This window comes from Andrena cerasifolii, chromosome 9, assembly GCF_050908995.1.
Source record: "Andrena cerasifolii isolate SP2316 chromosome 9, iyAndCera1_principal, whole genome shotgun sequence".
Taxonomy (NCBI): domain Eukaryota; kingdom Metazoa; phylum Arthropoda; class Insecta; order Hymenoptera; family Andrenidae; genus Andrena; species Andrena cerasifolii.
Window position 1 is genome coordinate 6,739,322 of NC_135126.1, and position 16,618 is coordinate 6,755,939.

A 16,618-nucleotide genomic window follows, 5' to 3' on the forward strand; every position below is an offset into this window, starting at 1 on the left:
GTATTTTCCCGAGGCCGAGCGTATTTCACGTGCCAGCGCAGAGAGAAAGAAAAATGCCCTTTGTCAACTGCAGAGAATCGGCGGCCGGAAAATCTGGACGCTTCCTTCCGCGCTTCCCTGAATAAGGTATCGAGAGATGGTATTTTTGAAACTGAGAAGATAGGATAGCAGCGAAATCGTTTCGATAATGCTTGACACTGTGAGAGGAGGAGTGAATTCCTATGAAGCTTCCAACGCTGGTGAATCCTTTCCACCGGCATCTTTCCACTTGGTTACAGAATGCAAATAGGGTAAGATATCATTATTGCTTAGCTCTATTATTATATTCAACTGGGGACAGGGATTTTATTCCAACTGCTCTGCAATTGTCCCATCCAAGTTGCGATTAAAGTAAAATCGTTACCGCGGCTCATTACGAAGTATGTATCCCTTTTTCAAAACAACGTTTACCAGAGGTCCGACTCAATCTGGCGCATAAACAAGCCCGAAACACATCCAGGCATTTCGCGTTTGTTTAGACAAAATAATTGCGCAGGCGTCACCGGGGCACTAATTATCAAGCGTACTTAATTAACCCAGTCTGTTGATCAAAAGGTGCACTGCCAAAAACGAAGCAGCCTGCCGCCACGAAAAAAAATTAAGAACTTTAATTACCCACCTTTGTGCGCCGCGTTTTTTTACCGTGAAACGAAAAGTAAAACAGGGTTAATGAAACGACAACAGTATTAATTAAGCAGGAGAGGAATTGCAAGCGAAGGTGTACATTAAACTTGGCCCATCTTTTAACGAGACTTCCAAAACGTCACTTCCATTGTAATCGAACAATACCCAGTATATTCTCCTCCCGTGAATAGGATGAAAAGCAGAGAATTACCAGGGCAGGTGTAATATCGCTTTTCCACCTGTCCCTGTCGACGTTATCACTCAATCTATTGACGCATTCATTTATGGAAAGCTGCCCGATAACAGTCGTTTGCAAGAAGAAAGGAAAACTGGGGCGAGCAGAATCGTTGCAACCATGGGGGTCGAACGAACCAGGAGTTGGTATAATGGCAAACTCTGGGTTAATGATAACACGAAATAGGTGGTTTAGAAAAGTTTTATTCAACGAGTAGTAGTACAAACTATGCAAAATACATATATCGTATATTGGATATCTCTAACGCGAAGCGTCAGTAAAAGTGGACGTTGACTTTACAGAAATCACAACAGGTGATCCCGTGCGGAAATTTATTCGATTTCGACGAAAAGAGTCGCGCACAAATCTGTCCGATAGTTCGACGTTTCGTAACCTTGCGAGCGGACGAAATATTGAAAGTAATAAATTCCTTAAACCTTCCACGGCCACGAATGCATTCCATCTCTCTCGCCCCACATTCTGATACCGCTATCGAGCGCGTCCCTCCTCGTGAAAGCTCGCCGAACGTACAACGATAGGAAGCGGAATCTCGCGCGTTGTCAGCTATCGTTGTCGCGTGGAACATCTTTCTCGGTCCTTTCCCTCGGTGCTCGACCGACAAAACGGGGAAAGAATCACGGCCGCCTCGTTACTTTCGTCCACCGTTAAACGCGAACGAACGCCATTATCATCTCCTTCAGCAATTTGACGATCCCTTCTTCTCGCGATCGGTAACTCGCAATTAAGGATGATCGATCGCCGAACCAGTCCCCCCATCCGTCGACAGCGAATTTCGCGTGTCGCCAGCGGCTTAAACGCGGCGAGAGATTCTAGCCGGGGCTTTATTGAATCCGTACAGCGTTGGCGTTTTAATTAATCGCCAATCGGGGCCTCGCTCGATAATCGCCGCGCGGAAAGGAACGGATTCGCACGCGTTGCAAATGGAATCCGCAATCGTGTCGTTAATTTAAACAACGATCAATCCCCCTGCGGTTAATATTCCATTTAATCGCCGCCCCTGTCGTCCCGCCCGTCGACGCAATTTTTCACGTTTATCACCTCCTGCGTGATGGCCAAACATAAAATAATAGCACCGACGTTGTCTCCGCGTTAGCCGCGATGAGATCCGTCGACGATTAATTTTTACAGGCACGTAATAACCGTGCCGTGCTAGGGGAGCTTCCTCTCGCCTTAACCGCGACGTCGGAAGCCCTGGACGGAGGATAAAGGATGAAAGTTAGGAGTGATCACGTCCGCTGGGGCTGCAACGAATTCGGCTCCAAAGAAACATCCCCCTTTCGCGCTCTTGTAACCGCTCGCCCCGAGACAAACACGAGTCGGTGAACACCGTGGCCCTCGGAATGTCTGCGTGAATTGGCTTGCTCCTCGTATTCGCGAGGGGATAAGGGGCCTAATCCAGAGAAACGACGGGACGCTTCGGTTAACGGGCATGGAAGCGATTCCCTGTTGCCGAAGGCGGTGGAAAGGCCGCTGGGAAGTCGTTCTCGCATAATGCGCTGGTAAAGTGCGCTGCTCAACGTACGCAACCATGATTTCCCAGGGAATCTTGATTTCGAGGACTGTGGGGCAGAGAATTCTCTGTGCTCTGCGTGAATTCTCTGGATTAATAGGAGCGCGTGACTAATTGACTAAGGGAAACTTTTACGTGGCTAATACAATATACTGTAAAACTGATCTTCTGAACTCGATGAGTAATTGAAAAACGATCAGCATCCGCAATTCCGAGGATCCACTCAGCTGCTTTTACGAGTACCTACTGTATCTTGCACCTAAACTATACCGTTTTCGACGCTCGAGGGACACCTGTCCCATATTGCGATTTTTTCCCGCGTACACCGTATCTTATCAGGCTCGCCGGTTCCACCGTGTGGTTTCGCAGAAACGCCGTGCGAATCTTTCTCCGGCCAATTTTACGGCTCGGGAGGGAAACTCGTCGAGCTCTCAAGGCACGTCCCAGCCGTGCAAAAAGTCCGATACGGACGAAATTTGCGCAGTGCATTCGCTGTGGAGATATTTCACACGAGCCGCCTCGACAATATATCACCCCGATATTCTTCTTGCTTGTATCAATACCGCATTTTCATTCACTGACGCGAGAAATATTCCGCGCGCAGCGACTTGGTGGCAACGCGAGATCGCGATATATTCGCAGGATTTACCACGTCCTGCGATATTTCCTCTAATATTTCAAAAGTGACGCGCCCTCCATTGTGGGCGCCCTGAATATTCACAAGAAAGGGACCCCCTCGATCTCCCGCCTCTTTTCGTTCCCCCCGCCTCGCTCCTCCTTTTCGCGAAGGAGCGCAACGAGGCGATCAAAGTCCTCCGGGTGCTGCAGAGTGTCATACGCACGATTTAATCGGAATTCGGGGCTGATCGATGCTCCGCGCTCCGAATGGACACGGCAGTTCTAACCGAAAGCGAAGGGCAGAGGTGTTTATCGATCCCTGGCTCTCTTTCCCGCTGTGGAAGAAGCTCTTTTTCGAGGGACGGTTCTCGTTACCCGCTCGCGGAGAGCCAGGAATTTCGCGCCAGCGAGGAACGACTGTGGAATTCCTCTTTTGCTGGTTTCTATTTCCCGGCGGAGGAGCGGGGCTCAGAGTAGCCCCGGTTTACTTTCGGAACTGAAAAGACTCCTTTTCTTTAAAAGAAACGTTAGCTCGACGAGCACCGAACAAGTTATAGCTCGCGAATCTCTTTTCTTGCAGTGCCCTGCGCTAATCAGTGACAAAGTGAAACAATGATATTTTAATGAAAGATAACGAAGCATTTCGTTACTTGATAATTCCTCGAGAAATTTAATGTCGAATACAGGCAACGATCTGTTTCAATTTATCAGTGCCAATATCCCCGTACACCTCCGCCCGTGCACACACCCCTTCTTCAATCTCACGAGTGAAAACTCGGGCAGTCGAACGCGTACAGCTTGGCGAAAATATTTTATTACCGTGGAATCACTCTCGGCATTGGGGGAAGCCGATAAATTTCCCCCTCCCCCGTAGAATCCTATCCCATGCTAAAAGCTTTCTTCCCTCGATCCATTTGGCCTCTCCACGAAACAGCATCCCATCGAACGCGGTCCATTAACAGGGATAAATATAAAAAATACCCCCGCAAGCCTGACCGCGACGAAGATGAGAAGGAGGCGCTCGATCGCCGAGCGTCTCTAAAATCGTCTGAGGGCGATCGCTAACCGTTGCCTCTTTCTGTTTCAGTTTTCCACCGAGGGAAATCATGACAAGAACATACCAGAGATCGGTGAGTACAGCTGGAGGAGATGAGCACTACTCTGTCGATTTTTACACGCTCCAGTTAGCGCGGGCCACGCTTTGTGCGAGAAAAGAAACACGCGCCACCGGCGAGGAGACCGTTCGTCGCGTGTTTCGCCCGCTGCGTTTGCATAGATCCTTTACTCCCTCGCTCGTTCGTAGACCCCGAGCGATCCTAATAAATTTGCACGATGCAACGGGAATACGCCCACTCACGGAGCTACTCCCGCCGTGCCTGCCGCGAACGTCTCACCGCTGCAAGGAACAAGGAGCGTGTGTACACAGACATTCTCGGGTATTACTTCGTTATTCGTGTCGTTCAATCTCCATAAATTCCATCACGAGGACAAAAATTGTTCGGCCCCCTGCCACGTACTGCCCGCCCGCTGAAATTATCGATGGAAATTGGCCGCGCGGTGTTAAGGACCCCTCGCAAATTACCTTCCAACACGAACGGGCCTCAGATATCCTTCCGAGATATTTCGCAACTCTTTCAACCGTCCAGTGAATTCAATTTCCTGCCCAGGCAGAATTTCTTCTGGACTCTGACGGTATCTCGCTGCAAGCGAAATAAGACGGAGCGTTTCGATACTGCGAAACTCTTTTTCGGCCAGTGATTTTAGCAGCCAGATCGCCATTGAGGTCGACTCGCATTTGAATTTTACACTGCTGAATTCTGCCTCGTATTGTTGTCACAAGAATCCATTTATTTACTTAGAATACATTAACCAGCTTCCTAGTTTGTAGAGAAACAAACAATTCGGATTCTCTTAGTTATTCAGCGGAAACAGACTCGGGGAAAATTGATTTATCGATCAGAAAACCTTGCTCTGTTCATCTGTAAATCCCTCGGCACCCCGCGAACAACGTTGCATTCAATTTCTGAACACCTGCTGAGAATCCATCGCTCGCTGCACGATAGATCGATGCGCCGACGGAATCCTACATCTCGCAGCCTTCAATTTTAATTCGACGTGTTCAGTCGAGGGTAGAAAGTCCGCGGAAGAAGACGGTCGGGGGCAAGAAAACAACCGAGGGCGCGCGAGTGTTTGCAGTTCCCGCGAGGATTCGTTTAAACGCGGCACCGCATGAATTTTCAACAGCGAAAAACGTTGCATATTCGATTGCATCGGGAGTCGATCGATACTTCTGCATGGTAACATCGAGCCCGTCGGCCGTTGTGTTTCGTACGGGTCGTTGATCACAATGAACGATCGTTTCGGGGAGGGGAACGACGCCTTACGATAATATTTACGGGGCGCTATCGAACGGTCTGTCTACCCTCGCGGGTAAGATATGCCTGACAGAAATATTTCGCCAACAATCTTCCCTCTGCCCTCCGCGAAAACAGTCGCGCGTTTTCCCGGCAAACGAGCCGAACCGCTCGCTTCTCTATTATTAAACGTCGCTCGCACAGACTCGCGCGGAGCGTGGATCTCTTCTCCTGTTAATTATTTCCCCGTCCAATAAAAGGCGAAACAGCAGTAGCGACTGGTGCAATTACAGCTCCCTGTCAACCGAGCGACGCGAATTCAATGACGATCCTTCGACCCCTCGTCACGCCCCTGCTATTTTCCTGCCGTTCCTTTTCCTATTCGAGGCAGCGCTCGTCGAAACGGCAGCTCCAGCGGCGTCGTTGAGTGAAACCTTGACGAAGGATTCCGAAACACGCGTCGGGTCCGCGGAGCTTCGAGATTTCGACGGGATTCAACGGATCGTCGGAAGCTGTGCGAATCGCGACGGAAAGGTGTTCCGAGCGACGAGCAGGAAGGGAAAAGGGAACGAGAGAGCCGCGTCCGTCAGCGAAACTTTTTCCAACGCTTATTTAATTTGCCCCGAGTGGAATAGCGGAAGCTGAAATGCAACGGGGGAAAGTAGAGGGAAGGGGCATAATCTGGTTGGTGCTCGGGGGAATTTCGTTGGCCTCTTAGTAGCTAATACAAAGGCACTTGGCTGGAGACTTCGATCAGTAGGTTGGTTCGTGGGTGGAAGGGTGGGGACCAAGGGTGTTGAACTTGCTAGACTCTGGAAAATATACAGGATCGGAGGACCCCCGCCTGGGATCCCGTGCCGGAAGAGTGGGCGAGAATTTTGGAGATAGGGTCAGGCTTTGAAACGTCGAGGTCGCGGATTTGTGGGAATATACCGGGTAACTTTGCACCCAGCAGGTGCGTGTTTACACGTTCTATTCCTAGCATTGCCTAGAACCGCTCTTGGCTGGGAACGATGTTTTCGTAGATATTTGATAATCGAGGCAGTATAAGCAAGGTAAACTCGAGAAGATAGACTTCTCGGCAGATTTCAATTTTGCGATGGGGATGTGTGGATTTTATTTTTCAAGTAAATTTGTTTTAGAATGAATCGTCTTTGTTAATCAAAAATACATACGTGTCGAATCTATAATCTCCTCCTTATTGAAGTCGGTTAAAAAAGAGAAGAAACCTGAGTATATACAGCTAGCATAGTCAATAAGAGTAAAGGCGAGGCTGCAGTGGTAACACTGTTGACAAGCCTAACCGCGAAACTAAAATAGAGACAATAACAAATAATAAAAATAAACTAAAGTAAAAGTAATCTTGAGAATTAACGCTGAACGCGAGAATAGTACAAAAAGTAATCGAGTCACTAAGAACTTTTTCGTCTAACTGGTAGAAAAATTAATATAAGTATCGTGCTTGGAAAATTCCTGCTTCTATCTCGAGACACTTCACTTTTCGACATATACAACCGCTCAGTTCTCCGTTCTCGCCACGAACGCCCCTAAATCAGAGCACCCATCGCGAGTATATCGCAAAGCCGACGATTGCACGTAAACAAGATGGATCAATCTTTGTGTAAACAAGGTCTCAAGTCCCCGTAGCTCGCCTGCGTTTGCAAAAGCTGTGTTTCAATTTCCTGGCGGATTGCGGTGCAGATTTTGGGCAAGCAAGCCGGAAGATAACGCACGAACGGATCCTGATGTCTGTTTATCCAGCCTTGGGCGTCGCCTCGCATACTTGGAGGTTCATTTGTTAAATCACTGATTCGCGATGCCCGCGCGTATGTATATGCTAACGTTGCTGGTCGAGCGACGGCTTAGCGTGTGATCTAATCACCCGGGGCTAACGAACGCTATCGATTTCGTTGAACCGCGGCGCCGAAAGCAGCGACCTGCAACGCGGCTTCGTTCTCGCGAACCGATTTCTTTTTATTCTAAAACGATGCGGACCAGCGCATTCGATTTTCGAGTCCTGACAGTCGATCCGATTCCCAAACTGGGATAATTGATTTCAGAGAGACATTTCGCAATCCTTCTGCGGGAAATTCGATACAGGTCTGCGGGTTTGGCTAGCAACTGGTCGAAAAAATTGTGAAACGAAATTCTCTGACCGTGTTGACTCAACTTCACGGTATCGCGCAGCGATGAAAGTGGTAACCGTAAGCTGCACGACAGTCGCAGACCTGCCCATAGGCTTATTAGTTAATTGCCGGGTGATTATCGCCAGCTTGCGCGGGGCAGTAGCGTTCGCGGTTTATTAATCCTAATTAGCGATAACAGCTTGCGTGAGACACTATGATGGGTATTCGTTCCTGTGAGATACTCAGTAGGCTCTAATTACATTCGGAGCACTCTCTCGCTGCGAGCGAAACGACGAACAAACTTATCGTTAAATTTCACTCTTTATCGCTCGCCATTGCCAACTTATCGAGCCCCTGCATCACCACCACGAACGCGCGGGCTTTCCACGCAAGATCGCAAAACACCGTAACTCGACCTGCCTCCCTCGGGATATAATTAAACTTTCAACTTAGCCGTAGCAAATCGCGAGAGTTGCCGTCGTACACTGGCACACACCGACCACCAGCTAATTATTAATGAATTTCGGCTGTTCCGCCGGCCACGGTGCTCCCGCGTGAAAATAATAGCGTGACACGTATCGACGGAAGTTCCTCACCCTCTAGAAAGCGCCCGATAACAAGGCACCGGTGCGCGAATCTAATTAAAGGCGGCACTCTGCAGACCTTCGTTAGCAAGAAGTCCTCGCAAGCGTGTGCCCCGATGTTTCTTTGACCCGACCCCTCGGCGCGAACACGATCGCACTCGCGTGCCGCAAACAAGCACGGCCACGACTGGACCTGCACTTCCTGCTTTAATTCCAACTTTCCGCGACGGACTTGAATCTTTTTGTTCCCTCGCTCACACCCCTCTCGAGCACGCCGACCAACTTTTTTCCCCCAGATAGGGAGCAACTTCCCATTATAAGTGGATCGCAAACTGCAAAGTGCAATATCATCTTATAGCGGGACCGAGCTTCGCGAAGTAGGCTCCGCGAGCTACAAGGAGTCGATAAATTGTCCACTTTCATCGTTTCAAAGAGGGTAATAGCTCCTATCTACGGGAGGAACCTTGATCAACTTGCTGGAAGAATCAGCGAATTAATCACGGTAATGGTGACTTCGTAACGTCTCGCGTTAAAGTTTCTCTTGCGCGATGCTTCCGCGCGGTTTAGTTTGCAAACTGCGCGTCGCGGTGACGAATCTCGACGCGGTGCTCGTCGAATGCTAGAATCACCTCGTTGCGCGATATCATCGTCGCCACTTTTCGAGAAGCTCTTCCACGTTTCCACCCCGGAGCTACGCGACTTTCCCATTAGGTCGCGATTCGAAACCGGCTCGAATACCGTCGAGGTGTCGTCGTCGTTGCTGTCGCGTTCCCTGACCCCTTCTCCGGCACCCTCTCCCCCGTTCCGAGATCCCGTGTGCTCGCAACGGGGCTCAAAGAGGCGCGACAAAAGTTCTGCTCTCTGGAGCCGTCGTTGGTGTTCGCGGGCAGGTACCTACGCGGGTCCCTGAGCAATTTACGAGCAAGCATCACAGGAATTTCTGTCATTTTAACCAGCGCCCGTAATTTCTGGCGGCGTTTTGCACGCTACGTCGACGGTGGCGTCCAACACAATGGTAAATTCGGCAACTAATGTGCGGTGGATCGCGTGGAAGCCGAACCAGCACGGACTTTTCGCGACGGTCGAACGATTTCGCGCCCGCGCCAATCGGGGGATAGTAACGATTAGTCGAAGTCGTTCTGGAGACGGCTGAAATATGCTGGCTTGGAGGTCCGCGGAAATATACGTCTCTCAGGAATTATCCTTCAGGAACATCTGCTGTGATCGTGGTGCGCTCTGAAATCCGTGGCTTCGAATTTCAGCTCGAGTGAACGCGAGGTTCCAAGAAAGATAAGCTTGATTTAAACTGTTACTAGCTTTCTTTACATCGCAGTCGTATACACTTGCCTCCTCCTTTAAATGTTATATCGTCATATCGTTTACGTTCTAACAGCCATTTATTCATTCCGTCGTTTGTCGCCTTTCGGTCGCTGGCAATCGTTTTTCGCCACCGATCGATAAAATCCGCGTGATAGATTGGGCCGTCAATTAAACGCAAAACGAGTCAGGACACGTGAATCGGAGTTAGCGCGATGATAATTGGCCGGCTTGTTAACGTTTAATTGGAAAAGTTAGTTTGAAAAAACCGTACGAATCGCAGGCATCTTTAGAAATCGGTGACAGTCTGAATTGGCAAATTATTGATCGATGCTTTTTGTGTCGGTGCAAGTTTCATTGAACCTGCAGCGTGGTGACTGAAGATTTATTTGCAGAGTAAATACTACGTTCATTCGCATTTTCGAATTGCTCATTCCCGATTAATGGAACTGTAGAATCGAGAATGGAACATCGGCTTTCGGTAACACCTACAGGGCCACGGTCGCACTATTCTCTTTAATGGGCTACATTGGCGTTTATAACGTTATGATTATAACGCGAACGGGGCCACATGCTTTTGCAATTGAATTGCGTTACCGTCGGCGCCGATGGTAATTAATTTTCGAACTCATTAAATCTTTCGATCCCGCGTTTGACGTTCTCGCTGTCTCCCGCTCTCCTACAAATGATGCCCGAAATTCCACCGTCCAGGGAAATGTAGATCGATCGTTAGAAAAATATGCGAAGGACTAAAGAGACTTTTTCCTTGAGCATTACAAATCAGCAGGCTTAATCGATTCATCATTGCATTAAAACTATCCACTAAACTTCGATTATAAATTTACGTCATGTCTACGTCCATTATTCAACCACCGACTAGAGGAAATGAATAACGATGCGACGTCGACAAACGCTCGAAATTAAGCATCGCCCCGCTAATTGTCTAATAACACTACAGCACGAACAATAATTAATCAAACGATTGTGCGAGGCAGACCTTTCGGGGTCAACGAGGCAAGGGAAACACCGCCAAGTGGAGCGAGTCGCCCCAAGCCACACGTAAACGAAGTAAAGTAGAAACACAGGGATTTCATGGAACTTTCACTTCGTTTCTTACTCTGTCGACTTTGTTTCACCCCTGAAGCACGTAGCCACTTGCAAACGAAAGTTAAACAAGCGAGAGGGAACTAAAAACGACGAAGGCAAAGCTGCGAGTAGAAAGAAGCACGAGCGCTGCTAGTAGAAAGAACGGTGCGCAGTAGAATCGGTTCGTTTGTGGCCAGACAAGCGAGGCGCCGAACGCGCGACGCCCCGAGATACAAAATAACGCTAAAAAAAACCCAGCGACCCTGTTCCACTGCCGTATTCATCCGCTCCCTTTAGAGATGTCACTGGTGTGGCAAGGGAACGAACGATTTATACCATCGGAGCGTAGCTGCGGATAGAATTCTGTCGTTGGGATCGATCAGCAGGTTCCCACCCGCGGCTTCCTCGCGCGAAGGTGGTTGGAGGCAGAGAATTAAAAACTGGAGTATATAGATAGCAGATGGTGGGTAGGGCGAGAAGGAACGATGCCCCACTGTGTTAAGCTTGACGAATACCTTTGGGGCGTCGGTGGAGCAAGTTACAAAGGACGTTTCACGGCATTGGCTTCTCGCCAACATTGGCCGGCGCACACTCGCACTTTCCCGCACACAGGCGCTCGCAGATGCAGGCACGAGAGTGGTCGAAGTCCGTCTGTTTGTCCTGGCGATCCTGTGGCTTGGTGAATCCGCATAACCGGACGGTCGGAAGGAAGGGAATTGCGGTGTGACAGGATGCAAGGGACTAATCGATGCGAGAACACATTTCCTGGGTCACCGGCGGCGATAATGTGTTGGCGCATGGTTCCCAGGTGTGCCCCTGCATCAATCGTCTCCATGATAAGCGGTCCTCAAATTCCTCGTGCCTATTCAAGCCTAACGTTCGCTTCTCTGATTGCATTCGAGGCAGATATTATCAGCGAAATGGATCGAGGATAGAAGGGCATTGGAGGGGCAGGAAAAGATCTTTAAGGGGAAACGATGATAAAAAGACAGGGTTGGTTTTGGACACAAAATTGTGATACCAAGGGTTCGCTTGTTTTCTCATAATACAAGAAAGAGTCTTCTGTTTCCAACAAGCTATTCCGTCGATAGCCTCGTGAGACTTCAAACGAGGTATCTTAAATGCACTTCTCACGAGCAGCAAGCGCTCCTCATTCGTTAATCCAATCATCCGAGGCGCCCTTTAAGCCTTTCGTCACGTACTCCCGCGTTTATCCCGAACGTGTGCGCTGGCGTCCGTGTCAGCCGACGTAATAAGCGGTTTCCCCGGGTTACATCTTAGTCACGTCCATAAAATTATATAGTCGCGTGCATGTGTATGCCTGTGGAAAAGCAGAACGGTACGGGGCGTGAGCGAAGCTCACCTCTAGATCCCGCGCTCAGCGCGTCGTAATTTCGAGAATGAATCCGCCGCAGCCAAAGCATGTTGAGAGCTGCCACGTGTACGGACCTTTCGGCTGGATCCAGCGTTAACTCGAGCCCAGGATCCGACCATTAGGGGGTGGATCCGTGACACTCGGCAAGATGAGGCCGGGCATGGTAATGCCGGCGAATCTGGGTCAATCAGTTGATCGTCTTTAGTTAAGGGGATACGAAATAGTGCAATTAGGCTCGCCTCCCTTGCAATCAGGCTCACGTCACGCGTATGTCGAATCATGCTTCCTCGGCGCAACCTTCCTGGAGCTGAAATCAAGCCTTGACTAAAGAAACTATGTAGCTTCCTACTTACCGTCTGCACGTGGATTCAAATATTCAGTTTGCGTTGAGAAACGTGATTGTAGCTCGCGCACAGTTGAGGATTGTTGGAATTTAAGAGACATCATCATGACTCGTTACGCCTCGACTCTTATTCTTGCTTAAAACTCGCTGGAAGCACCGAGCTTTGCCAGGAAGCAAAATGACGACAGAGGGGAAAGAAGGTTCTATTACCGTTGTTGCGTTACCTCGCCTCAGTTAATTCACTTGCTTCACTTACGACGTGGAAAACGTACAAACGGCTGTGCTTTGGCGCGAGGAGAACGGAGGGAAAGTTTTCGGGGCCGCGGTTTTCTCTCTTCTTCCGCGGTGTAAAAGCTTCGACGTTCCAGACAATTGCCCCGTGAACGACTGTGAAACGAGAAATTTCAGATTTCCCGTCCACGAGATTTCTATCCTATCGCCTCTCGTTCTCCCCAGATATTTGCGCGTCCGCGTATTTCGCGACTCCGTGGAATGGCGATTTCCATCTCCAGCGCGAAGCTGAGAATCAAGCAGACTGGCAGTTTCTGACTTCGCTGGTCGATCGGCGTCGGTCTGAAAGGAATTCCCGCCGAATCGCGGCCCGTGAAATTTATAGCTACGGACGTGAATCATGATCGGAGCGAGAAACGCGGCCGCGGCACACGTTCGATTCGTGACACGCATTCCTCTCTGATACACTGAATTTTCCTCGCTCTCTCGTCTCTCCTGGCTACCTGAAATCAAGCGCCGGTTTATTTCCCCGAGGCTCGTAATCCGAGCGATCCTTGGCTTCGATGTCCGTTGCGACCGGCATCCAAGCGAAAAAACTTCCTTCGCCCGTGCCCTCGTTTCCCGTATCTCTGCTATCGACCGTTTATTGTCTACCATTTCGGATCGGATGCCATCGTGCTCCAGCTGGGTGACGTTCAATTTTCTCTTCTAAGACGACGAGCAAGTGGAGCGGCTCAGCCGTGGTAAATCAGCAGGGATTGCATTCCGATGACGTATTAATGGGTCCTGCACTTTGAGCAACGAACTATTCTGAGGACTGAGCCGTAGTGTAGATTGCGCATCTTTCGCGGCTTGAGAGCTACTAAAGTGTATTCCAGGTGATGCATCTTTACTTGAGAATTCAAGGGATGCGCGATGAAAGTCTCGTTCCAACGTCTTCCTCAATCTCTTTAGAAGCATTTACTGATCTCGCGAATCGGGCTCGATCGAACCTGAAGCCTAGGATTAAGGTGAATTAATCTCGGGATGGAATCGCCAGTCGTAATTCTCTTTTATTCTACCCTAAAATGGTAACGTATAATTGAAATAAACTTCAGTGTGGCACAAAACATAGTCTGATTCCACAAATAATTCTTATGAAGGATTCATCAGACTATGATTTTCGCGAGGCTTTCTGGAGATAACGGATCCAGGTGTCTCCTCGTATTCCAGGCCTCCATCGGCCCAGTCACTGGAAAATTCCGCATTAGAGTAATAATAAATCCTCCTTTTTAAAGAGGCCGCCGTACCAGTAGCAATTGCTTCCTGCTCGAGCGACCTGGGAGAAAGGCAAAGACGGGAAAATGGGAATAAACAAGGAACGATTCGGTTGGCGCGGGCGTGAAAGGCGGAAAGCGCGGCCGTAAAGCCTGCGCTTCGATCGGGGCAATAAAATTTAACTGGCGGCCTCCTTAGCACCGCCACCCTTTCCGTTTGTCGATCTCGTGGCCTCGCCTGACCCATCTATGCCGCTTGAAATTGTTCTCCGCGAGGTTCCTTCCACTTTCCACTCATTCCGCGTCAGCACCGCGGATCCTTCGATCACGATCGTCTTACAGTGACGGTCGAGGGCGAACCTAAAAATAAAATATTTGTGGTGGAGCTTTACGATAAAAAGATTCCGTGGCTACGATTATAAAACAGACATTACTCTTCTTCTCTCCTCAAGTTCATTTCCAAAGCCGACAATCATCCCGAAGCTCTAACCACAGCTATGTTCTTTCTAATTAATCAACTCGGTCGCGGATAGTCGCAACAGACGCACTCGCACGGAGTACATACTCGAAAGTGATTTCGAAAAACCATCGACCTCGCTGCTGGTCCTCGTTTTGCGACTCTCGAGGACGTCGCGGGAGAGTCTCTCCTCGTTGCTCGACGAGGCTCGAAGCGAAATGATCCTCGAAGTAATAACGAGGCTTGGTCGCGATCGCGATGAAACGCGGGGTGGCGTTCGGTGGAGCGATCGATGCAATTAAACGTGCCAGCGCCGGATAGAAACGGTCGTGTGCGCGCGGTTTTGCGTTGCTTGGCCATCGGCGGGCACGCTGATAATGGACTATCCGACTGAAAGCACGGTAACCTGATAAATGATTGATGAGAGAGGCCGTGGAGCGAAGGGCGAATTGAACGGGCGACATTCGAGCCTTCCCAGGCGTGTGATCTTCCGATCGAGGATTGTTTGGCTGGCGGTACACCTCTCTCAGACACCGGGGGTGAATGGCGACGCGCCGGGGATCTTTGTTGATCTTTGTTGATCTCTGTTGATCCTGCTGCACGAGTCACGGCCCCGCGTTTATTAGTTCAAGCAAGCTCGATTCAAGACGAGAGATCGATCACCCTCGGGCGGGGGCCGAAAGCTTCGCGAAATACTGGCAACGAATTAGGCCAGCGAAATCACCGTGGCTAAACGTTTCAGCGATTAGTGAACGTCAGGGTGATGGATGCGGGCGAAATACCATCGGCCCTCGAAGAGGCTCCGGTCTTGACTTTTGTTCGCTGCTATCGCGACGTTATCCTCGCGGCTATCCTCCCGGAGAATGCCTGGCCCCCTTTTCAATCGTTAATTAACCGCTTGAAATACCGCCTTCTTGGCAAGACTCCGCTTTGGATTCCAGGGAGAGCGTCTTCGACGTTCCCCCTAGGCTCCGTTGAGCTTCACAAAGGGACCGAGTCGCTGAGCATTGCGCGGATCGCATCAATTATGTACGGGGAAGCACGGAGACGCAAACACCATAAAGGAATGCCTAATTATCGCACAGCTGTGTAGAATGTCGGGGAGTGACTAGATCTAAGCCAGAATCTGTTGCCTCGAGAGTTTCCCAGAGGGCTTCCCTTGATCGATCCACCGCCGAGTAAACGAGATCGACTTACGACCAGCGAAAGCTTTCAGAAAGCGAAAGGATATCGCCAGCCAGCGTCGAGGATCATCTTCAAACGTCTGAACACTGGGGAATGGGTGACGGTAACGCGTGCGAAGCTGAGAAAACTCGACGACAGCTTTCAGCGCGCTAAATTAGCCCCCTTGAATACGTGCAGCGTGTCTGTTTCCCCTTTTCCAACGTTTCCTTCACGATGAAAACTCGGGGCATTAAATTCTCGTTCCGCGAGCTCCCACGGTGGGTCCTCTATTTTCTGGCCGTCTTTAAAACCGACCGCGCCGCGAGTCGTGCTCGTATCATTTGAATTTAAATAACCGCTCCCTGCGTTTCGAACGTGAAAGCAGTTAGACTTCTCTCTCTGCGTTTCCCCGAAGCCTCGCGCCGTGTATCGGGGCATTTAAATCTCCCGGAGCTCGAATCGCGAGGTACGAAAATTTCCACGGCTATCGGAGCGAAAGTTCTCATGCAAATGGCTTTGCTAACTTGTCCCCGAACGCCGGATGCGCCTCTACAGTTGCATCACGCGGATGCACTTCGGCGAACGCGTGCAGACGTCATACGCGCCGCGCGAAAATCCTTCCGGATTTCGACTCGTATCGAGGCGAAACTTGAACTGATAAGGATTAACAGTGAGATAAAAGCGGAACGGGCTTCGGCTGAACTGTTGAATGGAGAATGCATAGGGGTTTAGGGGATTTTAGATTACTGGTAATGCGGTGGATGGCTGGACGATACAGTGCTGCAATTTAACCAAGAGCAGTTGATTTAAATAAATATTTAGGTAGGCAGGATGAACTCATTACGCTGGCAAAGACCCCGCACCATTAAAAAAGACTAGACCGGTTAAGCAAGCATTATTATGCGAGAACTTCCCCTAGGTCCTCGTTACTTTGTCCTGTCCCGTTCTTTTTTTTTCAGGCTAGCTGCGAGCGCGATGCACTTGGAATTTCACGAAATAAAGAGGGCGACTCGCCTGGAGATTCGAATAATCCCTTTAGGGGCTTCGTAGCCAGGGGCTCCGAGGTTTCGGACGTGAAATTAATTTCCTGAACAGGAAGGAAGGGGGGAGCTCTCTCTTCCTCGGCGAAGCTCTTCGGCTTCGGGCTTCAATTTTTTAAATTACTCGTCGCCGGGGTTCCTTTACGGTGGATTCGCGTGTATCGTGGTGGTCGTGGGAATATTCATAGGGGGAGGGGGGGGGGATATTCGTTTGTTTTATTCGAAGGGGGAGGATCGA

The 16,618-nt window shown here is 49.7% G+C and overlaps 2 protein-coding genes across 6 annotated transcripts in view; one reads left to right on the forward strand and one right to left on the reverse strand.

Annotated features, from left to right (window-relative positions):
- Gkt (tyrosyl-DNA phosphodiesterase glaikit) overlaps positions 1-16,618 on the reverse strand; it is an 85,716-nt gene that overhangs the window by 34,102 nt on the left and 34,996 nt on the right. The gene's annotated exons all lie outside the window — the stretch shown is intronic.
- Trpgamma (Transient receptor potential cation channel gamma) overlaps positions 1-16,618 on the forward strand; it is a 75,261-nt gene that overhangs the window by 28,124 nt on the left and 30,519 nt on the right. The window contains exons 1-2 of one of the 5 annotated variants that reach the window (XM_076820473.1): positions 196-290; positions 4,135-4,177. In XM_076820473.1, coding sequence (XP_076676588.1) covers positions 222-290; positions 4,135-4,177 — 112 coding nt within the window. In that variant the 5' untranslated portion in view covers positions 196-221. Of the gene's footprint in view, positions 1-195; positions 291-4,134; positions 4,178-16,618 lie in introns of those variants that run through there. The other 4 variants (XM_076820471.1, XM_076820474.1, XM_076820472.1 and 1 more) reach the window with 4 other exon arrangements.